The sequence below is a fragment of the Rousettus aegyptiacus genome, unplaced genomic scaffold (genome assembly GCF_014176215.1).
Source record: "Rousettus aegyptiacus isolate mRouAeg1 unplaced genomic scaffold, mRouAeg1.p scaffold_m13_p_3, whole genome shotgun sequence".
Classification (NCBI taxonomy): Eukaryota; Metazoa; Chordata; class Mammalia; order Chiroptera; family Pteropodidae; genus Rousettus; species Rousettus aegyptiacus.
In genome coordinates this window covers 151874439-151890871 of record NW_023416306.1, presented here as the reverse complement: position 1 = coordinate 151890871, position 16433 = coordinate 151874439, and the positions used below count along the sequence as shown (strand labels likewise).

The 16433-nt window shown below is 44.6% G+C and overlaps 2 protein-coding genes across 3 annotated transcripts in view; both read right to left on the bottom strand.

Moving 5' to 3' along the window:
• Positions 1 to 12516, bottom strand: part of PAPLN (papilin, proteoglycan like sulfated glycoprotein) — a 50686-nt gene extending 38170 nt beyond the window's left edge. Inside the window, exon 1 of the mRNA XM_036218320.1 lies at positions 8919 to 12516. The gene's annotated coding sequence lies outside the window, so the exon portion shown is untranslated. The remainder of the gene's footprint in view (positions 1 to 8918) is intronic.
• A 304-nt stretch (positions 12517 to 12820) lies between these two features.
• Positions 12821 to 16433, bottom strand: part of PSEN1 (presenilin 1) — a 55985-nt gene continuing 52372 nt past the window's right edge. For both annotated transcript variants that reach the window (XM_036218329.1, XM_016134807.2), the window contains 2 exons: positions 15561 to 15679; positions 12821 to 14060 (listed from right to left, as the gene is read on the bottom strand). In XM_036218329.1, the coding sequence (XP_036074222.1) occupies positions 13905 to 14060; positions 15561 to 15679 (275 nt within the window). In that variant the 3' untranslated portion in view covers positions 12821 to 13904. The remainder of the gene's footprint in view (positions 14061 to 15560; positions 15680 to 16433) is intronic.

The window sequence follows — 16433 nt, the reverse complement described above, 5'->3', positions numbered from 1 at the left end:
TCACTGATAGATGCTCAGGAAAAAAAAAAAAATGCATATTAAAACATAAGCATTTTAAATCTGGCCCATTTCTTACTTATCAATAGAGAGAGAAGCAGCAGCTGTGTTGCAAGGGGCCCCTGGAGACTTGTGTGAATTCTTAGACAAAGATAAAGCTTGGCAGAGAAAAGGAAGTGGAATTACCCAAAGCCTCTCTAGAAAAGGAAAACAGTTTCTTCCATTCAAAAAGCTCAACTCCCTGCCCCCATCAGCCAGGAATTTTCTGAGCCTGGTCAAAGGTCTCCTGTAAAGTGGGAGGAGACTGCTGCTTCTGCTGAGGTGGGCGGGCAGTGAGGCACCATCCTGATTTGTTCCTGTTTTTCCTCTAAGATCCCTTCCTTGACACCCGGGCTCATGATTTCTTACTCTTTATCCAGCAGCAAAGGAGACTCAGCGGTTGGGGAGGCTGAGCCCACACACAGTGTTAGGGGACAGCCTTGGACCCACCAGCTGGGCTCCAGCAGTTTCTGGCCTGGGCAAGCACTTCAAGTCAAACCTGACATCCTGCTACCTCAGAAGGATGTTGTGAGCATGTGCCCAGCACATAATAGTTGTTTACCAAAAACAACTATTCGCACAATTGGTATGCACACACAAAAAATGGTGCCTTAGAAAGAAGATTCCAGGAAAAAGAGTAAGACCATTCCTCCCATTGTATCTCTCCCTCTGCACTGGCCCTTTGCCACTCAAGTGCTGCATAAGACTCCCTTTCACCTGCGGGGTGAGGTGGCCTAGCAGGGCGGGAGTACAGCCCTGGGAGGCAGACAGGCTTGGGTTGGGAACCCGATCTACCATTCATTGTGTGTGAACTTGGGCAAGTCTTGTCACCTCAAGTCTCAGTTGGCTCACTTGAGCCTCACTTGACGATGGTGGAGTAGAAAAATAACTGGCTTCTGTCAAGCTACTCAGTACTCAATAAAAATTCCTTCTGCTCCATGCTCCCTCCACCTGTATCCTAGATCCCCTGCTTTTTGATCAGCTCTGCAGATTGCAGATCCAGGAGCATGGCTGAGAAGTAAGTGGCCAGATCTCTTTGTGAGGTTGGGTAGAAAAGCTGGAGAGAAGAGAGAGAGAGAGGGAAGAATCCCAAGACCCTCAGGGCTTATGGGACGCACCTCCTCCAGGAAGCCTTCCCGGCACCCACCTCTGTGTACTTGCAAACTACTGCAGTGATATATTTGCCTCCCTTTCTCCCCTAAATTGTGGACTTTGCAAGAGCAGGGATCTCCTTCATCACTGTACCCTGTACCACAGGTTTGTGGCCATCCTGAAAGTGCCCCTCAAGAGAGTGTAATGTGGGAAGCACGGCTGATTGACAGCTGCCACACTTCAGGTCTACACCGATTCCTGAAGGCTCTCCTTGCTCCTACTCCCGTTTATCTTCCCTGGCATTCCCCCCAGTTGATCTCTACACGTCTAACCTGACCTGACACACAGGGTTCTTGATCGCAAACCACAGAAAAGAATTTCATTAACTGAAACGGAAAAGTAGCTTAGAGGAAGGGCAATGGAAGCTCATGGCGTTGACAAGAAGCTGGAGAATCAGGCACAGAAATGGGCTGGAACCCCTGCCAAGGTCTAGTTCATGGTCCAGGAACATTTCTGGTTAGGACCTATCCTGTTGGACACCAGACTACTGCCACCAGCACTCTTAGGCAACATTGACCCATGCCAGCCCCAGACAAAGCCCCGAATGGTACCCATGCCCTGACTGCCAGGACCTGAGAAATGAGAGTTGGCAGCTTCCCCAGATGGGGGCTACCCCAGAGAACAGGTGTCCGCTCTCTCCCTGCGGCACCTAGCACACAGTATTTGTTGAACTGAACTTAGAAAATGCTGCGCCCCTTCTTCATTTTTTTGCTGGTCGTTGTTCACTCATTTATTCATTCCTCATGTATTTCAGTGCCTACTCTGTGCCAGAAGCTGGGGAGAGACTCGTCCAGCAGTGGTAAATGTTTAGTAAGCAGCTCTCTTGAGGAGAAAAAGCCCAGCTTTGTAGCATTTATCAGTTTCTGTGGTGTAATAACCATGGCTGTTTCCAAGCTACCAAGGTAGCGTCACCAGACACAGTTGGGAAGAAATGCGCTGTCGGCTCTCCCAAGCCATGGGCTCCAACACACAGATCATCCTGCCTTTGGGGAGTCTACATTCTAGTAGAGCACTACATTCTAGTGCTGTATGTTAATTCAGAATAAAAGAAATGTGACAACCTGAGTATTCAAATATTTCCACTATAAAAGTTACAGAGCCTATGCTACAGCCCATTAGGAATCCAAAAGGAAAAAAGAACACTTCACATTGAAGGATGCCTCCATTTATCAGTCTTCCTTCTCTCTACCCTTCAACACACATGCATTTTTCTTGATATAGTCAAGGTCAGGGTGCGGGGAGGAGAGAGTAAAAACACCATGCCCGCCTGCCCCTCGACTTGATGCAGATCCAGGAGCACGGCCAGAACCCACGCCAATCCTCTTCCCTTCTTCTTGCTGCCATAAATAAATCGGGACCTCGAAACACCAAGCGAGACCATAGGAGTGAGAAGTGCAGTGCACAGTATGAGCGACACGCGGCTGTCTACGGTAAGCCACCTGGCCTCTGGGGAGAAGTTTTATACTTAAAGCCGGGACAGAAATATAGCTCCCTGACCCTTCCCGCGGATGTGAGGGCCTTCTAGAAAGAACAGAATTGCTGAGATGTCTCTCAGTGACATCGGGCCTGATATGTATTCATGTATTCGTTCCATCTGCCCCACCCTCAATCCAGACCCTGGGAAAGGGCACCAGGAGGAGGGCGAGGCCGTGTGAAGAAACTGGAGTTGGGATAGAACTCTGCCGCGGGGCAGGAGACCAGAGCCGGGAGAGCAGCACCACAAATGGAAAGGGGCTTTCCAGAAAGCCTGTCCTGATTGGCTCCCACCCAGCAGCTCCAGCCTGAGATCTCATCTCCGTCCTTCCCCATGAGAACACACACACTGCAAGCATCTGGGCTAGAGTCTCCTCTGGAGAAGCTAGTCACGTGAACTCGTGGAGCTATTAAAGGAGCTGGTGTGAGGAGCCCACCCTTGGCTACCCTTCGCTTCCTGAATGGGAGAGGGACTTGGGACCCAGGCCCCCACAAAGGTCAGCGTGGGGCCAGCCTGAAGAACGCAGGCCTGAAGGGTCCGCCTCAGCTCAGGTGGGTGCCCTGGCCTCCAGAGCAAACCCGGTGTCCTGAGTGTGAGCAGCAGTGGCTTGGTGCACGTCTGGCTCAGCGTCTCCTGCTCTGTTGGAGCCAGTGGGCTGCGAGGGAGGGGCCCTGCACTGGGAACCCAGAGGCCGGCAGCCAAGGCTCTTCGAATCCTTTCCCTCTGCTCTCCCTCCACCACGCTCCAGGGCATGTCTCGTTTCTGCTCTCTTTGGATGATTCTCAGCCCAGAAACTGAGAGGTATCTTTGCCTTGTGCCAAAGGCCTGGAAACATTATGCAGAAAGTCAGAGGACCAGCGCCTCACAGTTCAGAAACAGACTTCCCAGAGCTCAACTTAGGGGAAAATACCATTAACTTCATTTTTTGTAGTGCTTTTCTAATGTCAGTAAATTTTGGACCTGTTATCCTGAATCCCTATTTCAGTATAAGGCCACTTGACATGTAGATGTAAAACTAGATCTAAGCTCTTTATTTTTACTGCTTTTATATAACTATAATCCTATTACATGTATCTAGGTCTTGATCAATTATCAGAAACTGTTAGAACCAAATGTGTTCCAGAATTAAGAATTTTTCAGATGTAGAAGTTACTCAACTGGATATATCGCCCCCAGTAGTGCCCGAAAGCCCTCTTTAATCATAATCAACCAACCAACCAAAAAGTACAGCAAAAAAACCACACAAACACTCACAGCTCTGCAGCAAAACATGAATATTCGCCTAAGCAGAATAAATCGAGACTATGAACAGCCTCACAGAGTTCAGGCAGGCAACGTCTTACAAATTTATGAGTAACTTTTCTGTTTTCAGAGCCTTTTGAATGTCATAATTGCTAATAAGGACTAGTAGACCAAATTGAACACATAACCACAGAGCCAACGGGCGTCTGGTTAGCAACATCAACACAATCCTGTGCGGTCAGCTGGCCTGGGTTGGCGGCATCTACACTCACCGGCTGGGACATCTCTGGGAAGTTGCCTTCATGCGCCGCTGGTTTCTTCATTTTCAAAAGAAGACAATAGATTAATGTAAATAAAGACTACACTTGAAAATCTCCTAGACACAACAGCCCCAAGGGCTAAGAACGAAGGAGGGCAGCAGAGAGATGGAGCAGGCATCCTTCCAGACGGGAGAGTGTTGGGGGGCGCGGCACGTGCATGTGGCCCACAGAAGAGCCTCCAGCACAGGCCTCACTCAACACAGACCCTGAAGTCCACCTGGGGTTGGGCTGTACTGCTTGGCTAGAGTGGGGAGGAAGTGCTCCCAAACTGGGGTATGTGGTCTTAGGGACACAGCAAGATAACCAATAAACAAGGCACGGTTTCTGGAACATCAGCTTTAAAATTAGGAGTGTGTGTACAAAATAGTCACGGGAATGTAAAGTAGAGCAAAGGGAATATAGTTGATGATATTGTAATGACTATGTGTAGTGCTAGGTGAGTACTAGACTAATTGGGGGATCGCTTCGTAAATTATATAAGTGTCTAACCACCATGCCGTATACCTGAACCTAATATAAAATAATGTTGAATGTCAACTCTAATTGAAAAATAAAAACTAAAGAAAAAGATTAAGAGTGTGTGTATGTGGAGGGAGTGGTTAAATATTTTTTGGTGATGGTTTATGCCAGTGTTAGTTATTTTTGTATTAAAGCAAACATACAATGGACGAACCTCGAGAACATTATGCTATGTGAAATGAGCCAGACATAAAAACACAAATATTGTATGATTCCACTTATGTGAGGTACCCAGAGTGGTTAAATTCATGGAGACAGAAAGTAGAATGGTGGCTGCCAGGGGCTGGGGCAGGAGGGATGGGGAGCTGGTGTTTGATGGATTCCGACTTTCGGTCCTGCAGGGTAGAGAGTCCCAGAGGTAGACGCTGGCGATGGCGGCACATCATCGTCAATGCGTTTACTACCACTGAACCATGCACTTAAAAATGATTAAGATGGTAAGTTTTATGTGTATTTTACCAGAATACACCAGCAACAAAACACATTATAAAATAAAAACTTTTTTCTTTTAAACTCCGGACACATTCCTGCCTGTGGCCGCCACGCGAGGGTATGTCCTAGACTAGAGTCTCTCTTGTTCCCTTGTTGATGGAGCAGCTTTAGTGAGAAAAGTTGAGAAATGTTGTCAGACTCTGCATTTCACAAACAGAGGCCCAGAGAGGTGACTGGGTTTGACAGAAACGGGTGTCCGGCGCCCCTCTGTCCTGGAGGGAGGCAGCACAGGCTCGGGCGTCAGAGCTCCCTGTGCTGGGGCGGCCTCCCCACTTTCCTGCTGTGAGTCTGGGACTGTGACTCATCTTTCCAAAGCCTCCATTTTCTTACCTGTAAAATGAGGATAACAGGCCCCTACTCAGAGGTGGGGTGACGCTGACTCGAGACAATGCTCGTGCGGGCTTAGCAGAGTGTTTTGGGCACATCCATCAAAAATGTTCAATGGACATTGGTCTTATGGGGCAAGTACATTCCTCTAGAGCTATTCTTGGTTAAATGAGGGGTAAGTAGAACTATTAAGAACTGCACTATCCTTTATTCCTCCCACATTCAGCATGGTGACATTGACCCAGGACAAATCCATACATTTCTCCAGATGTCACAAATGTGTCCTAAAGAAGGAATCCTGTTTGGATTCAACCCTGACCACCTATTTATAAATACTCATCTCTTAAGCAGATAAAGCCAATTGACTTCAGGCTCCACTCTCCAGCACAGGCTTGTAAACAAGGACGAGATTGATTAATGTGTGCCCTTAATTAAAACATGCTCCCACGCATGTCCCCTGTTTACATCACCCTGCATGGAAACCCCCTCCTGTGGACCCCTATTCCACTCATTATTTCATTTATTCACCAAACATTGATGGAGCATCTCCCAGGAGCCCCAGGGTGGGACAGTGAATACAGGCTCCCAGCTCCCTCTGAGCACCCAGGCAGCTGGTCCCCACACCTCTGGGAGCAGGGCACCCACCAAAGGGGGCACACCCTCACGGTCTGTGTGAATTTGCTCATCTGGCTCACAGGCATCAGGGTAAACAAGACATTTGGTCTGCCAGCTTCCCGTGCAGGGAGCCAGTCTGCGGACAAAGACTGGCTTGCTCTGAGAATAACACGGAGTGTGTGTGCGGGGGAGGGCCGCAGGAATGTCCAACCTCGGGGAAATGGAGGCGAGAATCAGGGCCTGGGGGTACTCCCTCTAGTTGGAGACAGAATCCTAGGGCAACACGAGTGGGAGGAAGTGGCTGGGTGGTGTGAAACCTGCGCTTGGATGACATGGAGAAGGGGGCGAGTCAGGGAGGGGCCGAGGGAAACAGCTGGGTTGGCCAAGTTCCCAGAGGGGAGATGGAGCCAGACTTGTCTCCAGCCCCAGGGGTAGGGGCCCTGCTGAGGGGGCCTCGGGCCTCGCCCTCCTCCCCACCACCCACTGGAAGGCTGGAGTGCTGCCAGGGAGAGACAGGCAGAACCTTCCAGGCGCTGTTAGGGAGGGAGCACAGCCTGCAGAATGGCTGGCAGCGGCCCCCAAACCCGGTCCCCAGGGAACTCTGACTGGGACAGGGCCTCTCTGGGTCAGGGCCTCTCTGGGTCAGGTCACCCGCCTCCCCTCCCAGAAATGTTTACCAGCGAGTGCTTTTGAGTTGGAAATGAAAATCAATTCATGTAAGTTATCAAATGCTTGCAGTGCCTTGGTGAATCATATCTTTAATGACAAAAGTTGTGTAATCACTTGTAACAAGTCTATAACTTATCTCATTAATTTATCTGGAGCGAGAGAAGGGAAAAGGGGGAATTTCCATCCTTGTCCCTTAGAAAAACAGTCCCAAAGGATGACCTGTTACGTGTGGATAGGGGCAGAGGACCTGAGGCCCTGTCTCTCCCTGGAGCCGGCAGTCTGGAATTGTGGGCCCATCTGACACAAAATGGGCACCCCAGCTTCCAGGGCAGAATCCCACATTGCCAGAGCCAGGCAGGCTATGCTGTCAATAGCACAGTAATCCCCAGGCTGGCTGGCCTCGCTGTGGGGATCCAACAACGGCCGAAGGCCCTAACAAACATCCACGGAACTCACTTCTGAACGCCCACTGCAGCAACCTGAGAGCCAGAGTAGCTGCATTAACAATACGGGAAGTCTGGCCCAGATCTCCCAGCGCTGCCCTAGAGAGCACAGACAAAGAAGAAGTCAGAGGGGAGGCGATGCTCTCATAGTGCCCTCAGACTGTGCCCCTAGTTACCCAGGAGAGAAAAGCCCTTCCCCTTCCACTGGGAAGTTCCAGTCCTCAAGCCCGATGACATTTTCAAACTGGATGAACTTCTGGCTGGGTTATTACAGAGCAGACCCCCAAACGGGGAGGGAAAGGGGCGGGGAAGCTGGGTTAGGAGTCTCTGAAACAAAGCTTCCCAGGCAGATAGATCTCCACGATGACAATAGCGAGATGGCACAAAGGTCATTTTCAACATTTCAGAAAATCTGAAAAAATCATGCATTCACATCCATCTGACCCATGCAAGTTAAAACCCAGTCATCTCGATGAACAATTAAGTTTAAGGCTATTTTATAGCATAGGCAGGAAAATCCAATTAGTAAACAGAAAGCCAAATTACCCGAGTTATAGTTCTTGGTGGACAAAAATCTAGGCGCACGATAAAATCCCCAAAATGTCTCCGTTTCCTCAGCAGGTATTTGAGAGACTTATGTGTGCCCATCGCTGTGATAGCCACATACGGCGGGGAGGCACCAGCCCTTTAAGAACTCACTCAAACTCAGAAATTTAAGTATAATGTGTATATATTTATGTGGCTCCCAGTGTTGTGTCCACTTTTAAATCATCTTGGTACACACATCTTTTGACTAGGTCTGCTACCCAAGAAAAGTAATCACAGACAGAAATTTTCTGCAGTCCACCTCATGGTATGCTGTGGGTAACAGAGTAACAAAAAACCTCTCCCCTTTTGCATGAGGAATTTACCCTGGATTACTACATAATTAAAACAATTTTAGAGGGGGGCGGGGAAGGACAGAGTCATCAAGAGTATGTCACCCCTTCTCCCAAGAACTGGGTCTCTAGTGAATCTGGTTTCTGAGGCTCTTCCGTCTCTCCCCTGTAGAGGGCAAGGCATACCAGACGCTGAAGTGCCAGCCCACGTCAGAGAATCAATCTTTGTCAAGCGAGAGGTCCCTGGGTTGAGTGGCCCCTGTGGCAGGTCAGGTCATCCTCCTCCGTGGCGTCTACCAGGCATTTAATGAAGGAGGTATACTCTAAGTAAATATAGAAATGGATTTGGTTTGCTAGTTGGGTTTTCCTCTGGATAACTCATCACCTCAACTCGAAAAACAATTATCTTTGGGTGTCTCCCACATACTTCTTCCTTCTTGATTTTGTTCTTTGCCATCTTGCCAATTCAGTTTTCTCTTCTTCCCAAATTTGATTCAAACTTTGTTTCTGGAGAAAACTCTGATTTTAAACCCTGGCTTGTGGATCTCTTATTTACCCTGTATTTCTATTCAAATTCAAGGTAGTGCATATACTCAAGTATGCTGTCATTTCACTTTTAACCAGATCCTAAGCTACTCCCGGCCGGCAGGGTCTCTCTCTCTCTCCACACACAGCACACAGCACACAGCACACAGCACACAGCGGGGGCCCTAGAGAGAATGGGTGGGCTACAGAAAACTGTGGTACTTACCTAGTGATGCAGAAAATCTAGCCTCGTTACTCTTGCTTCTCGACCTGGCTCCAGAGCATCCTTCACTCGTCAAGGGCACCCTTCTCAGGGTTCAGGGTCCCTTAAAATATCAGAAACCTCTCCCAGCTGATGAGGACAAGTCATGATGCTTCTGTGGCAGACTCTAGTTGACACTGCCTATAAGATTCATAAGTGCAAATGATGACTGATTCCCAAAGGAGAGAATGGACACCTTCTATGCTTCTCAATACCCTTAGCCAATGTAGCCAGGAATGCCTCTGTCTCTTCAATGTTCCAGTCTCCTCAATGGTTTTTTTTTTTTTTTGGCCAGAAATTTGTTTCTCATCAGTAATTCTCAACATTGTGTGTGCTATTCATTATTTAAAAATACAAGGTTTTGTAGAGTTTGGGCATAGAGCTACAGGACAATTTATGCTCTACCAGGTCAATAAAAGTAATGTTGCTTTTTTCCGTTGACATAACCTACATAATTTAAAAAAGATAATCCTTTAGCACATGAAATACCTGCATCATACAACATATATGTCCTGTAAGTTCTTGCTTTGACAGTTTTTACATTGAGTTAAATATTTCCTAGAAAAAAATTTTTTTTTCCAGAAACTAAATTTAAGAATAGTCATTTTGAGACTACTCATAGATTTCAGAAATGTGGCCTGCGATTATCCATACCACTTTATTCTGAGTGAAGGCTAGAAACAATCCATTTGTGTTCCAAAACTGTTTCCTGCTCATTGCCGAACACTTCTCAGTTACTCTTTGTACTACTTTCATGTAAGAAAACTAGCACAGCTGGATTCATGCCGGCTTTATTCATTTGACAAACACAAGAAAATCTGCAATCATCTATCAAAATAATATCTTACCAAGAATTTGAAAGGTATTTAAAAAAGATGTATTCACAGTTGGTTTGAATCATGTACAAAGCAGTGTCTGTAAAAAGCAAAAGCCAGACAACAAACACGTGAGAGTAAATGATCTCACTGAACCCACATCTCAGCCCCACCAATCACACAGGAAACAAGACAATCCTGTACTCGCTACTCCGGTTGAGTTAAAGCTGCCCTGTTACAACAAATATTTATTTTAAAAGGAAAATTGCTTTCTGGGAAAACTTTCCCACTACACAGACCAGACTGAATTGCTAACTTCATATTCTGGGGCCCAGGGGGACCCAACTACTTCCTCAGGACAATTTTGCAGCTGCCTGCGGCCCTGGGAAACAGCTTCGACATTCAAGAAGGACCTGGGTTCATGTCAGCTCCAGGCTGATTTTTAATACACAAATCTAAGATGTTTCCTGCTAGAGGAAAACACCAGGTGATTTGGGACATGAACATGAGCACAGGCTTGTTGGTATACTCTGCTCAGAAATTTCAACAAGGGTTGTGAAGAGCCGAAACAATTGTTCTGAATCTCTTATCTTTTGGGAATTTAAAAAGAGGCGAGATCACAAGGATTGCTTCTGGGCTCAAACTTACGATGGTGACATCCCTTCATCCCAAGGCAAAACCACACATCCACTTTTCAAATCTCTTTCCAAACTCAGCCTTCAGTATACCCTTAGAGGTAAGGAGAACGAAAGGCTAATCGTTCTTTATAGAATACCCAAAAGCAAATTTAGAGAAAAAGGAGTACTTTACTAAAAGGATGTGTTTCAGGAAGAATCAAGTCACCTTTGTAACATTAATTTTATAAGTCCTCAATAACGGTAACTGAAAGAGGTTATTGACATGTACCCGATATGTTAGAGGAATTAGAGATGGCAGATACCAGAGAACAGGAGGCCGCAGCTGCATTCTGAGGACAGATCTTGTTTATCTTTGCATCTTTAGACTCCAGCACCAATGAGGACATTGAACAAATCTTTTCACAGTGGTTTTTGAACTTTTTCTTCCAGGGCTAGATTGTGAATGGGGAAACATGCAAGGCTGAGCGCTGGGGGTCAGGATCAAAGGCTTCCTCAAGATGTCTGACCCTGGAGGATCTTATGGGGCAGCTTAACTTCTGTTTCACAGTCTACAAATTATGATCAGACTACATATAAGGTAAGAGGCCAAATAAAGGACAAGTACTCAACATATTTTCCTTTCAACATCTGTTATAGAAGGAGAGTTTTTTAAAACCAAGGGAAACTTAAAAAAAGGGGATCAGGAGTTTAAAAGTAAAAATACCACCTCTTTAGTTGTTGCTTGTGTAGTGAAATCAATAATTTTTCTCACATTCCTGAAATGCATATTTCCTTTCAGATTGTTTAGAAAGCTATTTTTTTTCTGATCAAGAAATTTACTCTTTTATAGTGAGAGCTGTGATCTCGAGACCACACACTAACCTAGTGAGAATTAAAACCAGGGAAGTGAGCACTTCCTCTTTGGAAAAACTACAAATCTTCCAAATATAGTTGGTACTTCCATAGTACTAGTTTGTAGCAACATTCTGTATGTAAACACTCTTTATTTTGCAGGCCAATCTGACCCAGACATCAGCGGTCATTTTTTCCTACTGTTTTTCCTTCTTTTTATTGAGCGGATTGGCTCGGCTGGTCATGCTTTATCATTTATGTTTCCCGGCTCCACAGCTACCCCACTGTCCACGTGAGGGCACATTCTCAGTGAAACTGCAACTAATTACTCTGGTGACAATCGATTTTTCATGGTGGAAGACTAGTATTTTGATACTTCAGAAACAACTGAATGGATTCTAAAAAGATTTGAAGAAAAAGTTCTACCTCTGAGACTGGTGATTTAAAAAAAATGTGTCTATGCTGACATGTGGCTCCATCTTGTAGAAAGTGACAGATTTGTCGTAATCTTTCTACATGGGACAATAATACATAGGATGGATTTAAACACACATACACACACACACACGCCTTCTGCGATGAGCCTTTCATGAAAGGTACAGCACATCTGGGACCCTCACACAAGTAAACTACTCTAGATCAGGGTCCCCTAAAGACTGCTTCAAATTACACAGCAGTGTTTAGGTGGCTCTGCTGTAGCTAATGAATCATATGTCTTTCTAGAAGATAATACCCTGCCACATGCTGAGGAGAAAAAGAGAATCTTGGAAAAAGAAGCTGAAGGAAAAAAACAGAGATGGGAGAATCCACTGCCCAAAGGCCCACTCCTTCTCTGCACGGCTCTTATTTTCCTAGTTCTCAGCTGTCTGGTGCGAGCCAGTTTTCACGTACACTCAGGTTAGGACCAGTGCGCTATTCCTAAAGTTAGTTTCTAAGAAATATTCCACGACAGAAAACAAATATTCGAAATTCCAGCCCCAAACCAGATCATATGATAGGCTGAGAGAAAGCAGGGAAGAGGACAAGCTGGTCTTTCTTCAGCCACAGGGGGAAACTAAGTTCCTCACAAACTCTTACCGTCTGATCAGCATGGCTAAGGGTTCTGTGGCAAAGAACGGCTGTGGCCTGGCAAAACTTCATTTAGAGGTATCATGTGCCCACGGGCTGACGGCTCTGATTCAGAGCACTGTCCGACTCACCTGCCCAGGGCCTGAGCTCCACTGCTCATTTCACACGCAGGTACACTGACATGAAAGGTGATGCTGAAGGGAAACCACAAACCACCATTGAGAGGTTCCCGAGGAATAACTGGGATCTCCCCCTGAACACCTGCCTGCGGGACTTTAGCTCATCTTGTCCCATCAGCTGTTGGAGGCCCGTTCTCTTGTCAGCCAGTCTCCCCCGACCCTAGACCCTCCCACAGCTCATCAAGTAAAATGATAGCTTTCTCCGAACTCTTGCTTTGTACTGATACAATGATTCATACACTTTATAAACCACCAGCTTTTGGCTACTGGTTCAATTTCTGACCTATGGTCAGAGACAATGGGTTGTAGTAAAAAAAGAAAAACTAGGACAGAAAGTGCTTCACCAGCCATTTTACTCTTCTTTAATGCTACTGTCTCTGGGCACACATTGGATCTGCTATTGAAGAAATGAATGACAGTGAGGCTGACAGCACTGATTCATAACACATTCTTTGCACCACATGGAGTAAAATCCTAGAATAACTGGACCATCTGCTACCACAACACAGCTGTCTTATTTGCCACATAAGGGAACTGCTTCTGGGGGAGTGAAGGGAGAGATGGGCAACAAAGGAGGCATTGGGGGTAAGTGAACTCATAGTGTGTTTAAAATTTAGGAATTTGGCGGTAAATACAGAATTTACCTAAGGGTAACGAGGAATCACTGAGCTATAGTTCCATTATTTCCAGAAATTACTGAATTTGGAACCTGAGGTTAAGACTTTTAAGACAAAGCAACCTCAAATAAACTCAGACTGGCCTTGGGGAGAAACGGCGACCACAGATGGGAATGAGCCTCAGTGCTTGAGAACAAAAAAGTCAGAATTAACTTATACGTGTGACTTGACTCAAGGTGAAAAAAGGTCTCACTTAAAAATGATAAGTCTGCAGCAAAACAGTCTAAAAGTGAAAGTGTGAGCCCGCTTCCGCCTCTCCACTTTGTTGCTGGTGCCCTTGCAGTACCTCCCGAAAGGGTTTAGAATTTAACACAGACTTATGACGTTGATTTTCAACATGTTGTTTAAGATGTCAAGTCCTGTTTGGTTTCAACCACTTTATCTAACCTCTTGGTAATGGCAGTCCTGAGAGTCTGCAGTGTTGGTAAAATCCACCCGTGACCACGGGTCAAACTGCTCGTGATCCATCACTTTTCCTTGTCCTTGTTACTCAAATCTGATAGTTTTTGTACCGAGGGATTCAGTCCACCACGATGATGTATGTTCAAAACCATTTTCTGTAGACACTCCCTTCCAATGCCCAATAGTGCAGGTGGTCAGGAAGACTTGGAAGGAAGCCGCGAGAAGTCCAGCCAGGAATCTTGACTTTGTCAGATGTGGACGCAGGAAAATCACCTTTGTCCTTCCCAGATGTTATTATAGTCAAAGGAGTAAAATCCATGGGATTCTAATTGCAAATATGCTAGATATAAAATTGATGGAATGCTAATTGGTCCATAAAGGGCTGCACAAGATAATCTGTGGCAAAATAGAAAACAAGCCCGAACGTGATAGAGATGGGAAGAGCTGGCAATGCCTTCTTGAAAATGGCGAGGAGTAATAATGTAAGGCACAAGCCCTGCGGGGGAGAGGAGAAAAGACACAAACTCAGACGTAACTATGAAAGTATTTATACAAAACAATTCAATCACAAGTCTTGGTTTTAATTTAGTTAATTGAATATTATCCTTCTAGGTTAAATTTTAGAACAAATGTTTCCACTAAACCTGGAAACGACTTTTTTCTTTGCTAACAGCGAGTTCATTATGCTCACATTCTTGATTCTTTATCCCCTAATTCTAGGTAAGGAACAGAATCTGAAAATAAGTAAAAGTATTTTTTTTTTAAATTTTCATAACTTGTTTCTGCTGATTTTTTGGCAAAACTTTCCCAAGATACTTTCAGATCTAAAAATAAAGTCGGTGTTACAGGTACTGGTCGGCAGCCTTCTTACTGTACCCTTGTTTCTCAGCCTCTGAGGTAAAGGTCCAGGAGCAAAGCAGCAGTGTCTGTCAGGAGCCTCAGTAAAACTATTTTTGAAAAAAATTAAATAATACCAAAATTTCTAACTAAAATATTGAGTTGGCTACTCTGAGTTTAGTTTGGCTGGCTAAAATCCTAGAAGCGAAGAGCATTCTTTATACTGTGTGGGGGCAAAGATACTCACAGAACACACCGATAAGGTTCATGAAAAGTATACACCTGCTTTCTTGGGAACACAGAGCAGTTATATTATATAATCCATATTTTACTCTAGTTACTCACACACTAATTATATATTCCGGAGACAATGTTAAGCATTTTTCAGTTTTATTCACAGTAAGTAATTTTCTCCTTAAAAAGATACAACATATCCAGAAAACTAACCTCAAAAGAGAAACAAAACACATGAAAAGTCTAACTGGTTATGTTATCATGATAAATCAGAAATGTAATCGCAAAATAAATGCAATGTAAAGGCTCTCATTTAACTTCACTCACTTGATGTATCAAAGATGTCATATTACATCTTTAGTAAAAAACGCAATAAGAAATGAGTTATTTACTTAAGTCATAGTTTTGAAAGCCTCAGGGTTCACATTGTGGCACTACTAGATCGAGGTGAGATCATGCCTTCTGTTCACTTTTCTCGCCTCGTACTGCCCCAAGAAACACTGTGCACTGCGGGTTGTGGCATTAAATTAAAACCATCACCAAACTCAGGGACTGAGGATCTACTTACCCTTCTTAGACATAGCTAATCTCCTACATATCTATGCTGCTTGAAGCAGTGGTTCTTAACCAGAAATACTTATTGGAATTTCCTGGAGGAACTTTAAAAATAAGATACAGAATTGAAACAAATTAAATAAGAATATCTGAGGATGAGGATGCAGTTTTAAAAGCTCCTGGGTGATTTTAATGGGTGGCCAGGTGGAGAACTATTCAGGTGAAGTCCAATTAATTTGTTTTTAAAAAGCTCCTCTGGTGATTGGAACACTCAGCCCAGCTGGAGTTAAAATGAAACTGCCTTAAAAGGACAGCATAATCAGAGTTTGAGATGAGGAGTTCTGACACATTTTTATTCGTGTATACTTACAATTAATATGGCTACAAAACAGGCTATGGTTGTGTTCCAGTCTCCACTGGCTGTTGCAGAAGCTTTACCGACCAGAACACTGTAGAAAATGAAATCTCCTAGTCCAAGTTTTACTCCCCCTAAAAAAGAAAGATTACAAATATAAAAAAGTTTGTCACTCTTCACTATGATTTCACTATTCAAAAATGTCACTGCTCCACCCTGCACTGAATGAGAAGTCAGTAAATGATATCATACAAAATTAGGATTGAGCTAGGCCTTTCTTTTCTTTTCTTTCTTTCTCCTTCCTTCCTTCCTTCCTTCCTTCCTTCCTTCCTTCCTTCCTTCCTTCCTTCCTTCCTTCCTTCCTTCCTTCTTTCTTTTTCTTTCTCTCTCTCTCTCTCTCTCACACACACACACGTTTCAGATTCTGTGTGGTTGACTTTGAGTTCTTAAACATAGATGCTGCTGTTATATATATATCAAAAATAAAAATAATAAATAATAGTTGTCATCTATTGAATGCCTAGTTTATACCTGGCACTTGTTCTAATAAATCCTCACAAGAACCCCTGAAATAGGTATTATCTGTTTTTAAAAGACTGCTTTATTGAAGTATATTTCATAAAATTCACCTATTTGTATAAGTGTACAAATTCAATGATTATAAAAAATTTAGAGCTGTACAACAATCATTACAATTCCCCACATTTCAATCACCCCAATAAGATAATTTGGACCCATTTAGTTAATCCCCACTCCCACCCACCCCAGGCCCTAAGCAACCACTGATATGCTTTCCATCTCTATAATTTTCCCATTTATACACATTTTATAAAATGGACTCATACAACAGGAAGTCTTTTATGACTGGTTTCTTCCACTTAACATTTC